This window comes from Neoarius graeffei, chromosome 22 (assembly GCF_027579695.1).
Source record: "Neoarius graeffei isolate fNeoGra1 chromosome 22, fNeoGra1.pri, whole genome shotgun sequence".
NCBI lineage: Eukaryota > Metazoa > Chordata > Actinopteri > Siluriformes > Ariidae > Neoarius > Neoarius graeffei.
The window spans coordinates 23,793,820-23,809,951 of NC_083590.1; the positions used below are offsets into that span (position 1 = coordinate 23,793,820).

The 16,132-nt window shown below is 44.1% G+C and overlaps 1 protein-coding gene across 1 annotated transcript in view; it reads right to left on the reverse strand.

The window, feature by feature from the left end:
- gabbr1b (gamma-aminobutyric acid (GABA) B receptor, 1b) overlaps window positions 1-16,132 on the reverse strand; it is a 134,190-nt gene that overhangs the window by 76,633 nt on the left and 41,425 nt on the right. The window contains exons 3-8 of the mRNA XM_060904042.1: window positions 10,215-10,385; window positions 8,138-8,239; window positions 7,016-7,081; window positions 6,724-6,915; window positions 2,044-2,289; window positions 809-872 (exon numbers count right to left, since the gene is read on the reverse strand). Coding sequence (XP_060760025.1) covers window positions 809-872; window positions 2,044-2,289; window positions 6,724-6,915; window positions 7,016-7,081; window positions 8,138-8,239; window positions 10,215-10,385 — 841 coding nt within the window. The remainder of the gene's footprint in view (window positions 1-808; window positions 873-2,043; window positions 2,290-6,723; window positions 6,916-7,015; window positions 7,082-8,137; window positions 8,240-10,214; window positions 10,386-16,132) is intronic.

Below are 16,132 nucleotides of genomic sequence, written 5' to 3' on the forward strand. Positions count from 1 at the left end.
ACATGCAGGTTAGGTTAACTGGTGACTCTAAATTGACCGTAGGTGTGAATGTGAGTGTGAATGGTTGTCTGTGTCTATGTGTTAGCCCTGTGATGACCTGGCGGCTTGTCCAGGGTGTACCCCGCCTTTCGCCCGTAGTCAGCTGGGATAGGCTCCAGCTTGCCTGCGACCCTGTAGAACAGGATAAAGCGGCTAGAGATAATGAGATGAGATGAAGTTCATGAGTGCATTCGAGGAAATTTTATTCTGCAGAGTGAAAATGCAAGTTTGTACAGAAGTCAATCCCTTTACGTTTTTCAGCCTTGACTGGATAAACACAGACCTGGATCGTGTAAGCATAAAAACCTGGGCGTGTTTCACCTGACACCTGCGCTTCTCTGAACCGAGGAACAACTGAAGGCTGACAGCAGAATCATAAATCATCTGCATGTCTGGAAGTAGTGGAGTGTAAGGATCGCTGCTGTCCCCTCACATCCTCATATGAATCGCTTAACCTGCAGCTGCTGCTCCTTAAAAGCCTTTTCACACACTGCACTCACACATGGTTGGGCAGCAGTGGGTTAAATGAAGGGGCAAGTGTTTATCCAGACTATCAAGAGTATCTTACATATTAATCATTCTCGTTTTAGACTTCAAACAGACACAATTCACAGATTTTCCCCTTCGGTGCTGACTGAAGTCATGTTCTCACTGGATGAATCTGTCAGCACTGTGACAAGTCGGAGGAAATCATGCATGCACTCTTAGAGAATTATTATAATCATATATTAATGCAGTGACAGAGATTCTGTCAAATCCATGCAGTTACCTTGCAGCTGCTCTATCAGAGTCCAGGCCATTCTCGAGCCCTGTGCATCAAACACAACGTGACCCTGGAAGAGGTGAGAGGAACGATCATTTCACACCACTTTTTATTTTAGAGACGCTCACTTCTAGCTTTTAAGTCTTGATCTCTTTCCTTAGCACATCTTGAACACACCTTTTCTTCTTGATAAAGGAGGAATCACACTTCCTACTATTTTAGAGCAACATGACTTTCAAAGATGGAGGGGATATCAAAATAATAAAGAGCAAATCAGCCTCTAGTTAGCCTGTTCCTTAACTTCTCTTTATGTCTATCCATCCATCGACCCAGCAATTCAGCAACCCATCCATTCATCCATCCATCCACCTATCATCCATAAAATCATCCCCCCACCTACTGATACATCTATTCATGCATCCATCCACCCACCCATCTATCCATTCAAGCAATCGTCCATCAATCCACAAACCCAACCCACTCATCTATCCATCCATAAATCCATCCAAAAGTTCACCCATCCACTTATCATCCCTCCACCCAGTAATACATCCATTCAGGCATCCAACCAATCTAGCCATCCATTCATGCAGCCATCTATCCATTCAAGCAATTGTCCATCGATCTACCCGTCCATCCATCCAAAAGCTCACCCATCCATCCACCCACTTATCATCCATAAAATCATCTGCCCACCCACTGATGCATCCATTCATCCACCCACCCATCTATCCATCCATTCACCCAGCCAGCCAGGCCTCTATTCATTCAAGCAATCGTCCATCAGTCCACAAACCCATCCACAATCCCAACCCACTCATCCATCCACCCATAAGCTCACCCAACCATCCATCCACCCACTTATCATCCATAAAATCATCTGCCCAGCCACTCATCCATTCATGCATCCATCCACCCACCCATCTATCCATTCAAGCAATCATCCATCAATCCACAAACCCATCCACAATCCCAACTCCTCATCCATAAGCTCACCCAACCATCCATCCACCCACTTATCATCCATAAAATCATCTACCCACCCACTGATGCATCCATCCACCATCCATCTATCCATCCTTGCACCCACCCAGCCAGCCATCCTCCACCCACCCATCTATCTATCCATCCATCCACCTAACTATTCTTTTTACCCAGCTATCCATTCAAGCAGTCGTCCATCAATCCAAAAACCCAACCCACTCATCCATCCATCCCTCCCTCCCTCCACTGTTACTCACAGAGACTCCCTCGAATGAGCTGGTGTTGAGGGCACGGTAAATCTCAGCAGTAATGTCCTTGTTGTTGTAGTTAAAGTCCTCCAGCCTGCGGCCTCTGGCCCTTAACGGCCCGACAGTCTTGTTGAGTGCCAGAGCGAGAGCCCACACTGCATCATAGGCAAGCGGCGCTTCCTGGAAACCTCCCGTTTCTTCTGGGTTCTTCCCTCCTAGCTTTGACATCAGCTGGGTCAGGAATTCCTGCGAGGTCTACGAAGCAAAGAAGTGAACTAAAATGAAAACGTATACATTTCAGACGGCGGGAGTGAGATCATTATACAGTATAAGTCAAGATAATGTGCAGTCTTCCCCTGTAGGAGCGTTTTATGCAGATGGAGGTAGTTTTTTCATTCATGTGCACATACACACACACAAAAAAATGAACACTTCCTGTGGTGATCACATTAAATTGGGGAATTCTGAGGAATTTAAAGACAAGAAGGAGAAAGTGGTTTTGCAGTTATTTCAGCTGCATGTGATTTTTTTTTCCTCCTCTCGCCAACCCAAAGTAATAACTCCAACATTTTTTACGCTTCAGACAGGTCCATTTAGCCAAAAAGCCAAGGTGTAAATAAATAACTTTGGGCTGTACGTGTGTACGCACATAAAGCATCAACGCTGTCAAAAAGCAGTATGGCAGGAGGAAATGAGGGAGAGCAAATCACTCCTGAATGAAGCAAATTTAGCATGATGATTTTTTCCACAAACATGCCTGTCAAGTACAACTCCCCCCCCCCCCCCCCCCCCATTTTGGCATCAGGTGTAAAGCGCGGGCATCTGGAAATGAGCCCAGACTGAGCAGGATGTGGGAGAACAGCGGGGGCATCTGTACTCATGACAGCTCCCAGCACGGGGCACCGGAGCTGGATATGCTTCAAACGGTGTCCCCCTGGGGAGCACATTCTACCCCGAAACTCACACCTGTCTTCTCATCAGCAGTTTGGACTCCAGAGACAGTCATCACATCTTCCACGGCTAAGGCTCTGGCTGTGATCTGATAGGTGACATGAGGATGTGTTTTCAAATGTTTGCGAAACATGAAGTGCATTCTATCCATCACATTCATGTGGCCACACTGAAGAAGATCTCGTCATCAAAAGAACATCAGCCAAGCCCACATGATCAGAGATTGACTGGAACAAACATGATGCTTATTTGAAAATTAAGTTTCCGTTGCCCCCGTAGTGCATCTTTTCTTTATGCAACAGCCAAGTTTTATACTTCAAAAGTTCTGTGGCATTTAGGTGTTTTCCGAATGACTGGTTTTTCAAGTAACGTTGTGAACTTGAATCAAAACTGGTGGATGGAAACCACACTATGGTCTTCACTGTAGAAACCACAGGTGGATGGAAAACACAAATAGGTGGCTGGAAACCACATCATGGTCTTTCATGCAGATTCAACCGAGAGTACTGTAAGAGAGGAAATATTGCACGAATGCAGTGTTCAATACTGCTAACAAGAAAATCATAGCAGATTGAAAAAAATGAATTTTATGAAAACCCCTTGTATATGCTCATGCTCTATGAGTGATTTTACTTTCTCTTGTGAATTACAGTGACACTAGACGATTGCTGGTGTCTGTGAACTCACGTAACGTATGCAGAAGAGGGCAATTAGCGCTTTCGAGTGTGTTATGCTGCCCCTTGAACAGGTGATTGGGTAGCTTCATGTGTTTTGGAGGAAGCATGTGTTTGCTTTCACCCTAATTCATCCATCCATTATCCATAACCACTTATCCTGTGCAGGGTCATGGGTAAGCAGGAGCCTATCCCAGCTGACTATGGGTGAGAGGCGGGGTACACCCTGGACAAGTCACCAGGTCATTGCAGGGCTGACACAGAGAAAAACAACCATTCACATTCACACCTACGGTCAATTTAGAGCCACCTTTAGAGTCTTTGGACTGTGGGGGAAACCGGAACACCCAGAGGAAACCCACACAGACATGGGGAGAACATGCAAACTCCACACAGAAAGGCCTCCGTCGTCGCCACTAGGCTCAAACCCAGAACCTTCTTGCTGTGAGGCGACAGTGCTAACCGCTACACCACCCTAATATTGGTAGCTAGTGTAGCATGGACAGAGCTGGATGGTGGCTGGGAATTTGCATGTGACCAAACAGGAGAAAATGGGGAAAAATCCAAACCAGAGTCCATGGTGGTGTAGTGGTTGGCACTGTTGCCTCACAGCAAGAAGGTTCTGAATTTGAGCCCAGTGGCCAACAGGGACTTTTCTGTTTGGAGTTTGCATGTTCTCCCTGTGTCTTTGCTCCAGTGTTCCCTCACAGTCCAACTCTAAATTGTCCACTGATCAAGTTTAAAATGCCCTAGACCAGGGGTGTCAAACCTGATCCATAAAGGGCCGTGTGGCTGCAGGTTTTCATTCCAGCCATGCAGCAGCACCCTGATTTGGCTTATTCAATCAACTGACACACCCACCCTTTAATCAAGGGTGGGTGTGGCTGCAAGTATTTGACTGTGTGAAGACAGTTCAGTTGATTGAATGAGCCAAGTCAGGTGTGCTGCTGCATGGCTGGAATGAAAACCTGCAGCCACAAGGCCCTTTATGGATCAGGTTTGACACCCCTGCCCTAGACACACCAAACATGGACCAAAACCTAGCTTTAGGCAGAGGTGGAAAAACTGGATTGACAAAGTAAAAGTCCTGCTTAGGTTTTCCTTCTGCCTGTGCTCTCAACACAGGTGATTTCACCAATTAGCTCATCAACCTGGCTTAGGGGATGTGGTAATTAGGATCAGCTGGTTCATTGAATTGGCTGGAGCAAAAATGTGGCAGGGTTTTTACTTTCTGCACCCGGGTTTTTCCACCTCTGGCTTTAGGAAATATAAAGTTGGCACAAAATTACAGTAACTGCTACCAAAAGAAAGACCACATCTTTCATATCCCACGTCCTTTCCCCTTCAGTGAGCTAGCTTTTCCACCAGGGAGAGTTTTATTTGCATTTAGTCTGATTGTGACTTAAATAGTGATGGATAGCTTGACGGACGAAGTGAGGCAAGAGTCACCATGGAACATGATGTTTGCGGATGATATTGTGATATGTGGTGAAAGTAGAAAGTTGGGTTTGGAGAGCTGGAGGTATGCATTGGAACGAAGAGGAATGAAGGTGAGCAGGAGCAAAACGGAATACATGTGCATCAATGAGAATGGGGATGAGAGTGTAGTGAAGATGCAAGGAGTAGACGTCAAGAAAGTTGGTGAATTCAAGTACCTGGGTTCAACTGTGCAGGAAAATGGGGGCTGCAATAGTGAGGTGAGGAAGAGAGTGCAGGCAGGGTGGAGCAGTTGGAGAAGGATTTCAGGAGTCATTTGTGATAGGAAAGTCCCAGTAAAAGTGAAAGGTAAGATGTATAAGACAGTAGTGAGAGCAGCTGTGATGTATGGATTGGAGACCGTACCCTTAACGAAGAGACAGGAGGCAAAGTTGGAGGTGGTGGAGTTGAGGATGTTAAGGTTTGCGATGGGAGGTTGGACAGGATAAGGAACGAGCACATCAGAGGGACAGCACATGTGGAGAGCTTGGGAATGAAGCTAAGAGAGATGAGACTGAGATGGTATGGGCATATCCTGAGAAGAGATGCAGAGCATGTGGGAAGGAGAATGTTGAGGATGGAGCTGCCAGGCAAACAAAAACGAGGAAGGCTAAAGAGGAGATACATGGATGTGGTGAGAAAGGACATGAAAGTGGCAGGTGTAGTAGAGAAGGATGCTGAAGACAGGGAGCAATGGAGACGAAAGATCCGCTGTGGCGACCCTTAATCGGGAGCAGCCAAAAGAAGAAGTCGTCGTCTGATTGTGACTTAACTGAACTAGAGACCTGTGCAGGTCTGAGCTCAGCCTTGGTCTGATTGGGAGATAGAAGCTATGGTACAGAAATAGAAAAAAAAAAAACCGCTCAGAAATATGTTGATGCCAGGATTCGAACCAACGTTGCAAAATTTGCTCCTCTCCTGGATAGCACCCTAGACTGCTCAACCACAGAGGATTACAGCATGAACTAAGTAATATAGTAACAGAGTGGCACCACACTATGATTGTGGACTTGTTGCCTGAGGCTGGCAAGCAAATTACATTCTTAAACACACTCGAACTCGGTTAAACACACACATACAGACAGGGGCCTCTATACTGTAGGCTTCAGCCAAAGGCTGAGCCAAAAAGCAAAAATATACATTTTCAGTTGTTTCCCATCAGATGTCTCTGAAATGTCAGTGCAAAAAATGAGATCTTAGCAAGTGAAAACATCTTGAAAATAGTTGAAACGATCTAGAATTTCCTATTAGAAGAATACAAGACACCAATTCTGAGATTATTAAACCTAGTTCTAGATTGCAACCAACTTATTCTAAGATGTTTTATCAAGTAAATATATCTGTCCATTCAGCAAGATCATTTCACTAGTATTCAGTCATTTTCTTCTCAAATTCAGTTTTCAATTTTTTGCAGTGGTCAAAGTCAAGATTACAATCATTACATTTTCCACGACAGACTCGACGATATTCAATTTCCTGTCCCTCCACCACATATTTTGGAACCCAAACTTTGATGATAGCGTTATCATTCGGGTCAAAAACCGTGGCGAAAAAAAAGAAAACAGGTGACTAAAAATAAAAGCCTCACCAGATTGGAAGCTCCTCGAACTGTCTCAGGGTTGAGCATGACTATCTCCGTGGTAACGTGGCCCTCCACCGCCTCCGTCATCTGCTCTACGGTGCAGTTGATTGATGGGTCTTTTATCTTGAACCAATTATCGGCGTACCAGCCAATCAGGAACCAGACGTATTTCTTCCCATACAGCTTCTCCTTATAGACCTGCAGCCAAGAGTTTTACGAAGCAGCAGACTTTCAGCTCGAAAAGAAGTTCTTCCTGAGAAACCATTAATCATGTCGGACGAAAGCACTACACACCGACCTCGCAGAAGACTTTCCGGGCCTCCGTCTCATAGAACAGACCCACGATGATCCGAGCGTCCTGGCGCTGTGGGAGAAGAAAGAAAAGGAGTCAGGGTAGAGAAATACTAACAGTGACATGAAAGAAAGACTGAGAAAGTAAAACAGAGAGAAGGAGATGTAATGAGGAACAGGAAGATAAGACACACTGTCTAAAATACACGTTATGATGTTAATACACACATGGCCTTCATAGAAAGTGTGACCATAAGCGCCAGCGTGTGTGTGTGTGTGTGTGTGTGTGTGTGTGTGTGTGTAAAACGCTGCAGTATTACTCATGCTTGGTGCTCCTTCACGTCCCTATTATAGTTGCGCTATATTCCAGGTTACCATGGTATCTCAAATGATAGCCAATTAATCTCCTGTACCAAAACTAGGTCAGCTGAACAAGCTGCCATCATGTGGACGCACAGAGAGACAGACAGGAGACTCCCTGAAGAGGCTGGAGAGAGAATAAGATCAGACCCATGTTCCAATTTATACAATTTTCTCTCCCAAATAAAAAACCACAGATATCTGAACACACCCTGTGGTACTTCTCCGGGAACACGGATGATTACTTTGATCATGACAAGGTAGTCCTGCTTTACTGCATCTGTGCTCTCGTGTGTGTGTGTGTGTATGTGTGTGTACATGCACACACAGACAAGGATCAGAGACTGGACTGGAAAAGGAAAAAACAACAACAGCGAAGCGGAGCGCCACAAAGACATACAAGGAATGGGGTAACATTAAGAAAACAAGAGGAGGGAATGAAAGGAAAAAAAAAAGTCAGGAGATCCCCCTCCTGACTATTATTTCCATGTGGGTGTTTCTATGCGCGTGCACCACACTTTGGATTTTATGTTTACATAATATCATACAAAATATCTTCAGTGTGACCTTTAACCTTCGACTTTTGATAGAAGTGTCTGCTAAATATGTAAGAAAATATAAATCAGTTTCGCGCTCATCTAACTTCGAGGGCTTGTATGTCCATTTGTGTACTTGTGTGTGGTGTGTGTTTATGTGGTGTGCTTTTACACTGTGTGTAGGTGTTGTGTGGGGGAGAAACAGAGGAGCAGGAAAGGAGAAGTGAAGGCACCTTCAGGTTCTTGACAGCTACAGCAGGGTCGGTGAGGAAACTCTGCCTCACGCTGATCTCGATTCTGGCCTCCTTCACTCTCTGCTCCAAATCATCCAACGTCTAGGGGGTGGGGAGATGGGAAGAAAGGTGAAAGGTTAGTGGGGGTCCAGTGACATTTGGAAAATGAGGAAGGAAAATAGGAGAGAGGGAAGGAAGGAGGACAGCAAAGAGGAAGAAGGGACATAAAAGAGAGAAAGCAAGAAAAAAGTTGGAATTGGAGAAGGAAGGAGTGAAAAACAGGGAGGGATGGATAAAGAATGAGAAAGGCAGAAAGATCAACAGTGGGAGAGAAAGAGTGAGAAAGTGCAAGAGTGAGAAAGAGAGAGAGAGAGAGAGAGAGAGAGAGGAGGAAGAAGATGGGAAGAATGGCAAAAGGAAGATGGGGGTCCAGTGACATTTGGAAAATGAGGAAGGAAAATAGGAGAGAGGGAAGGAAGGTGGACAGCAAAGAGGAAGAAAGAAAGAAAGAAAGAAAGAAAGAAAGAAAGAAAGAAAGAAAGAAAGAAAGAAAGAAAGAAAGAAAGAAAGAAAGAAAGAAAGAAAGAATTGGAGAAGGATGAAGTGAAAACAAGAAGGGTGGATAAAGAATGAGAAAAAAACAGAAAGCTCGACAGTGGGAAAGAGAGAGAATGAGAGAGAGAGGAGGAAGATGGGAAGAAAGGCAAAAGGAAGGTTGGGGTCCAGTGACATTTGGAAAAGGAAAAAGGAAAAGAGGAGAGAGGGAAGGAAGGTGGACAGTAAAGAGGAAGAAGGGACAAAAGAAAGAAAGTTGGAATTGGAGAAGGAAGGAGTGAAAAACAGGAGGGATGGATAAAGAATGAGAAAGGCAGAAAGATCGACAGTGGGAAAGAAAGAGTGAGAAAGTGTAAGAGAGACAGAGGAAGAACGTGGGAAGAAAGGTGAAAGGTTGGTGGGGTCCAGTGACATTTGGAAAAGGAAAATAGGAGAGAGGGAAGGAAGGAGGACAGCAAAGAGGAAGAAGGGACATAAAAAATAAATAAATAAATAAATAAATAAATAAATAAATAAAGAAAGAAAGAAAGAAAGAAAGAAAATAAATAAGAAAGAAAGAATTGGAGAAGGACAGAGTGAAAAACAGGAGGGATGGATAAAGAATGAGAGAAAAGCAGAAAGAGCAACAGTGGGAGAGAGAGAGGGAGGAAGAAGATGGGAAGAAAGGTGAAAGGAAGGTGGGGGTCCAGTGACATTTGGAAAATGAAAAAGGAAAACAGGAGAAAGGGAAGGAAGGAGGACATCAAAGAGGAAAAAATAAAGAGGGGACATAAAAGAGAAAAAGAAAGAAAGTTGGAATTGGAGAAAGGAGGAGTGAAAAACAGGAGGGATAAAGAATGAGAGAAAGGTAGAAAAATCGACATTGGGAGAGAAAGAGTGAGAAAGTGTAAAAGGAGGGATGGAAAAAGAAGACGAATAAGACAGCAAAGGAAGAAAGAAGAGAGAAGCAAGAAAAACAGAAGCAGGGAGAAGAAAGAAGGGAATTAGGAAAAGGAGAAAAGAAAAGGGGAGGAAGAGGGAGAGAGGAAGGAAGAGAGAGGTGGAGGTGAAGAGTGAGAAAGAGGAGTGAGATGGTGGTAGAGAGGGAGAAAGAATAAGAAGTGGAAGCAATAAGAAAGGAAGAAGAGCAGTCAACAGATAAGGAGAGGTAGAAAGATGGAGGGAGAGAATGAGAGAGGGGAATAAAAGAGATAAGAAGACAAAAGAAAAGAAGAAAATTAAAAGGAAATTAATGGTAAAGTCAGAAGTGAAGTGATATTGGACAGGTTTATGACAGAGAGATGGAGGGAGATGGATGGATGGATGGATGGATGGAATATCAAGTCCAGAAGTGAGGAAAGAAAGAAAGAGTGCAGGTTTTATTTCTTTAGCCGTGTTGTTTATTCTTTACAGCTTTGAAAGGTGTCGATAAGAAGTTTGTGCTCCAGATGATTGATTATATTCTGCCTCACTGTGCAGCTGTAGACACTGATACAGTCTGTGCGCTCCACAGTAACGACAGGAAGAAATCCACGTGACTCACGGAAGTGAAGACCTCGGTGGTCTGCTGGATGGTGGCGATCTTGGTCCACTTCCACTTCTGGAAGAGCTGCACGCGTGTGGGGTTGTGCAGCGTGGCAGACGGGTGTGTGCGGAAGAACGTGGGGAAGCGCTGACGGTTGGACAGAGCCGGAGAGCTGGAGCCGTACGAGAGCTGTGGCACAGGGGGAAAAAAAACCATGAAGAGGAGAGGAAAGTGCAGACCCATCAAAGAGTGCACCGTGAGCACACTAAAGACTCGGCTTTAATGTTCATCGTAAAACCTGAGAAAAGAAATGAACAGGAGGGGGGAGTGTAAACAAGAAGGAAATGAAGTGTAGGATTAGAGCTTTCTAATTAAAGTTGGCTACAGAGGTTTGACTTTGTGCTTTGACTCAATGAACTCATTTGATCTCATCCTGTTACTTTAGAGGCTTTTATGGTTTTTATTGCTAACGCTGCTACCTTGTTAGCATTTCAGTGAATTCTTATTGAGAGACGGGGTTCTTCCACTAAGTCTAAGAGGTGGTGCAGTGGTTAGCACTGTCACCTTACAGCAAGAAGGTTCTGGGTTTGAGCACAGGGGCCGATGGGGGCCTTTCTGTGTGGAGTTTGCATGTTGTCCTCGTGGGTTTCCTCCACAGTCCAAAGACATGCAGGTTCGGCTAATTGGTGGCTCTAAATTGACCGTAGGTGTGAATGTGAGTGTGAATGGTTGTTTGTCTCTATGTGTCAGCCCTGTGATGACCTGGCGACTTGTCCAGGGTGTACCCCGCCTTTCACCCGTAGTCAGCTGGGATAGGCTCTAGCTTGCCTGCGACCCTGCACAGGATAAGCAGCTACAGATAATGGATGGATGGATCGAAGAGGTTCAAGCATGACTTGTTCCAGCATGACAATGCTCCTGTGCACAAAGCACGCTCCATGAAGACATGGTATCCTGCACTGAACTCAAACCTTAAAGGGGAACTGAAGTCATTTTTAAACTTGCTTTATTTCTTAATTAACGTTTTATTCAATTACGTTTTCAGTTTTAGTAACCTTATATCGTGACTCGTATTGGCAACTAATTGCAATTAAATATTATACTTATCAGCCGATTCGGTTTTGAGCCATGTTGAATTTAGTTCGTTTGGTCCACGGCAGGCGTCGCTTATCCGCACGATCTTCACGAGACTTGTGCGAGACTTCGAAACGTGAAGTGTCAGCCAGGTGTCAGCGCCGCCATTTTGAAAACTGTTTTCCAAACGAAACATTGCACAAAAACGAGTTTAAATGACGATTACTGCCTGCTTTTTTCAAACGTTCCTGATTGATATCAAAACAAACAAAACTTCCGGCTTGATTACGTCAGCATTCGAAAGAGGGCGTGCGCGTCTTTTGGCAACATTGGCAGATGTTGGTGACTTTGATTTCCGCTGTACGTTTTACTTCCGTCCTACGATGTCTCGCACAGGTCTCAACGAATCTCGTTTACGGCCATCGCTTTGACATATGGACTGATATATTACAGAGCATATTTCAAACACTCATAACTTGCTACAGCAGCGACAAAATAGCGATCAAAAATGCATTCCGATATTTAATAAAATGAAATAGAATTTTGATAATAAAAAAAATTGCCTTCAGTTCTCCTTTAACACCTTGAGGATGAACTGGAACACTGACTGCACCCCAGGCATTACTCCTCACCCAACATCAGTACCTGATCTCACTAATGCTCTTGTAGCTGAATGATGACATATCCATGGCCTTGGGCCCAAAGGGTCGCCAGTTTGATTCCTGGGACCGGCGGGAAAAATGTGAGGGGAGTTGAGTGAATGAGCAGCACTTTCCTTTCCTTCAAAGGCTGAAGTGCCCTTGAGCAAGGTACCCAACCCCCAGTGTGTTCACTGCTTCAGACGGGTTAACTGCAGAGAAGGAATTTCGCTGTACCTGAGTGTACATCTCATCTCATTATCTCTAGTCGCTTTATCCTGTTCTACAGGGTCGCAGGCAAGCTGGAGCCTATCCCAGCTGACTACGGGCGAAAGGCGGGGTACACCCTGGACAAGTCGCCAGGTCATCACAGGGCTGACACATAGACACAGACAACCATTCACACTCACATTCACACCTACGCTCAATTTAGAGTCACCAGTTAACCTAACCTGCATGTCTTTGGACTGTGGGGGAAACCGGAGTACCCGGAGGAAACCCATGTGGACACGGGGAGAACATGCAAACTCCGCACAGAAAGGCCCTCGCCGGCCACGGGGCTCGAACCCGGACCTTCTTGCTGTGAGGCAACAGCGCTAACCACTACACCACCATGCCACCCCTGAGTGTACATGTGACCAAATAAAGGCTTCTTCTTCAGAAAAAAAAAATCCCGACAGCCACGCCCCAAAATCTAATGAAAAGCCTTCCCAGAAGAGTGGAGATACTTTTTGTCCGTATAGCGTATCGGTGGGTGTTTTCCCAGTGTTTTCTAACATTTCTGTGGACATAGTGGTCCTGAATTGAAATATTTCGAGCATGAAGCAGAGCACTAGAGCGAGCAGTTTTGGCCAGTACAGGGTTATGTAGGTCACATGTGGTGATGGTGATGTCAGATATAGAAATAGAGCTAAACATTAAAAATGAAGAGGGTGAATCTGTAACAGAAGGAACCAGCTGGAAAGGTCAGGAAATGGCCCAGATGCTAGATTCTAGTTTTATACCTGAAAACACCAACAATTTTTGCTTACTGTGGTCAGAATGTTCAGAATCGGCGAAGGAGTCTAGACACGCTGAAGGAATTATGAGATCTGTTTGTAGCATGGCCACTCGATTGAGCCATCCCATGGATTCATTACACTTATCTGATAAGAAGATAGGATAAGGGGATTTATATCCTCTGGGAGACTCAGACTCGGTTAACCCGACCATGAACCTCAGATAAAACACAGAGACGCCTGAAGAGATGCCTCTGCTTTCCAGGAGTCGATCTGATGCTCGATTTGAGGGTATGACACCATCCTGGTTTGAAAAAAAATGGACAAAAATTATCGTCCTTCTCCTTGACAGGTGTGCTTTCTGCTGTTTTTTTTTTCCTCATTAGTTCATCAGCTCATGCCGTGACATAAATGACATGAAGTGGTTTTTGACTCCTGACCAACGACCACAAAATTTGGGGCGGAAAAACAGAGTGAGAAAAGCAGATAATGCCACAAAATACTCCTCTCAGCACTTATCATGGTTCCCAGAGCAGATAACGCTGTGTGTTCTGAGTCTCCAACGTGTTTTTGTAATTGTATAGGTTTCGTTTTCTCCTCCACTGTTCGCTCGCTGGTTCTCTGTGTATATTTTTCCAGGTTTCTGTTCATGTATCTCGTCTATTGTTTCTCGTTACCATACGCTGTCAGAAACAGGGGTACAGTAGGAGTCCATTTCTGTCCCCCAAAGTACAATTTACATGAATGTACCCCTGAGGGCTCATTATTGGACCTCAGGGTAACTGTGTGTACCTTTTTAGGGCCAAAAAGGTATATGTATGTTCCCAAGAAGTATATAAAGGGTACAGATAAGTACTTTCGAGGGAACTGCGCCAGTGACAAGCCATTGTACCCCTAAAGGTACAGTAAAGTACTTTATTTTCTATGAGCGTCGTTCTTTCAGTGCTATCTTCATGTCAAGTTCTCTAATTTTATGTTAATTCATCAAAATCTGTATTTTGAGTCTGCTCAGACAAAGTACAGGTGGAGAAATTGGTCATGTTGGTGAGCAAATACAGTATAGAAATGAAAATATTATTATATACAGTTTTATTGCCAGTAATTCAACTCGCTAAAAATCTAAAAATAACAATTTGTCCATTTTGGGGACATTCACACAGTATGTGATGATGACGTCCTACAACTACTTTAACCCTTTGATGCAAAACATACCGTATGCACACCCCTTCTCATGCACAACATGGGTCAAAAATGACCCGCATTCATTTTCCAGGTTATTTCATGCTGACTGAGTTTTTCTTTGCTCTATCTTTTGAAATCAATTTATTTTATGATTGAATATTCCAAGTATTCTTTAAATATCTTGTTTTTAATTACCACAAATCATTAATTTAATTTTTTCTTTCCGACTTTATGAAGAAAAATACTTTTTATATTACTACACATGGGTCATCCAAGTGTGATTTAAAATTAAATGTCTTAATACTATAATAATAATTTGTTTCAAGTAATTACTTTAGCAGTGAATGGGGCCAGTTATTTATTTATTAACTATGTAGTTAGCTAAGCCAACTACAATAAAATTAGCTAACTAAAGTAGAATATGTCAACAGCTAGGTAGCTAATAGTAATTACTTGTAACTTTCTGACAAGTAATCTACTCACTCTCAAGGTAACCTAAACATAATCAATTTTTTTTCTAAGGTAATGTTAGAACAATTGAAAACCATTACTTACATGTCAAGTCAAGTCAAGTTTATTTGTATAGCGCTTTTAACAATAAACATTGTCGCAAAGCAGCTTTACAGAATTTGAACGACTTAAAACATGAGCTAATTTTATCCCTAATCTATCCCCAATGAGCAAGCCTGTGGCGACGGTGGCAAGGAAAAACTCCCTCAGACGACATGAGGAAGAAACCTCGAGAGGAACCAGACTCAAAAGGGAACCCATCCTCATTTGGGCAACAACAGACAGCATGACTATAACATTAACAGTTTTAACATGAAGTCAGTTTCATTGATGTTATAAACTCTTCATTGATGGAAACTTGAGTGCAAAACTGTTCATGACAACTGCAGTCCTAAAGTTAGCAAGTCAACTGTAGTCCTCAGCCATAAAAGCATTACTGTAAGAGTCCAGAGCGTCCTCCAGGTATAACCCTCAACTGTCCTCATGGGGCCGTCCTCCACAGGAGCGATGCGATAAAACTCCAACCAGACACAGGGCACCAGGATGGATCAAGCAGGTCCGAGGGGCAGAAGAGGTCAGCATCTCAATCCCAGGACCAACATGTAACTCAGAGGGACAGACTGGGGGGGGGAGGGAAAGAGAGAAAACACAGGTTGTTAGGTATGCCCTAAAAATGACACAAGTATTAAATCTGTGTGGTAGGCTCGCAGAGACGAGAGTCTTGACATCAGGCATAATACACAACAATGGCATGTTAATATGGTTAAAAAATATCATGACCTGCTCTGGCTGGATGCTTGATTGGGTGATGGGAGCACACTCCTCAGCAATGATGGGATGCAGATGGGACCCTTAGGGCTGGCCAAGACAATTCAGTTACATTTCACCGGGTCTGGGACATGTGACAGAATGTCTGACGGCCGATTCCCTGCAGGCTACGATAGCCAGTCGAGGTCTCCACCCTCTCCACCAAAAGATTTCCTGTTGACTCCATGTAACTCAGAGGGACAGATTTGGGGGGAGGGGAGAAGAGAGAGAGAGAGAGAGAGAGGGAAAGAAAACACAGGTTGTTAGGTATGCCCAATGTCACCTGAATAAGTAAGAACAGTATACATATTGCACTGAGTACAAGCAGGGACTCCGGCAACTAACTATGACAGCATAACTAAAAGGGGAGAGCCAGAAGGTAACACAGGCATGAGGGAGCCCCGGGACATAAAGCAGCCAGCCACTACACCGTCAACAAACTCGAGTGAGCAAGCGAGTGGGGACTGACAGCATCCATACATCCCAGTTTACCAAAACACTCTATGTCTGAGGACCCTCCAGATCTACACCTTTACCTCATAAACATCATTAACAAAAGGCTTGACTAAACAGATATGTTTTCAGCCTAGACTTAAATGCTGAGACTGTGTCTGATTCCCGAACATTACTTGGAAGGCTGTTCCATAACTGTGGAGCTTTGTAAGAAAAGGCTCTGCCCCCTGTCTGAGGACCCTCCAGATCTACACCTTTACCTCATAAACACCAT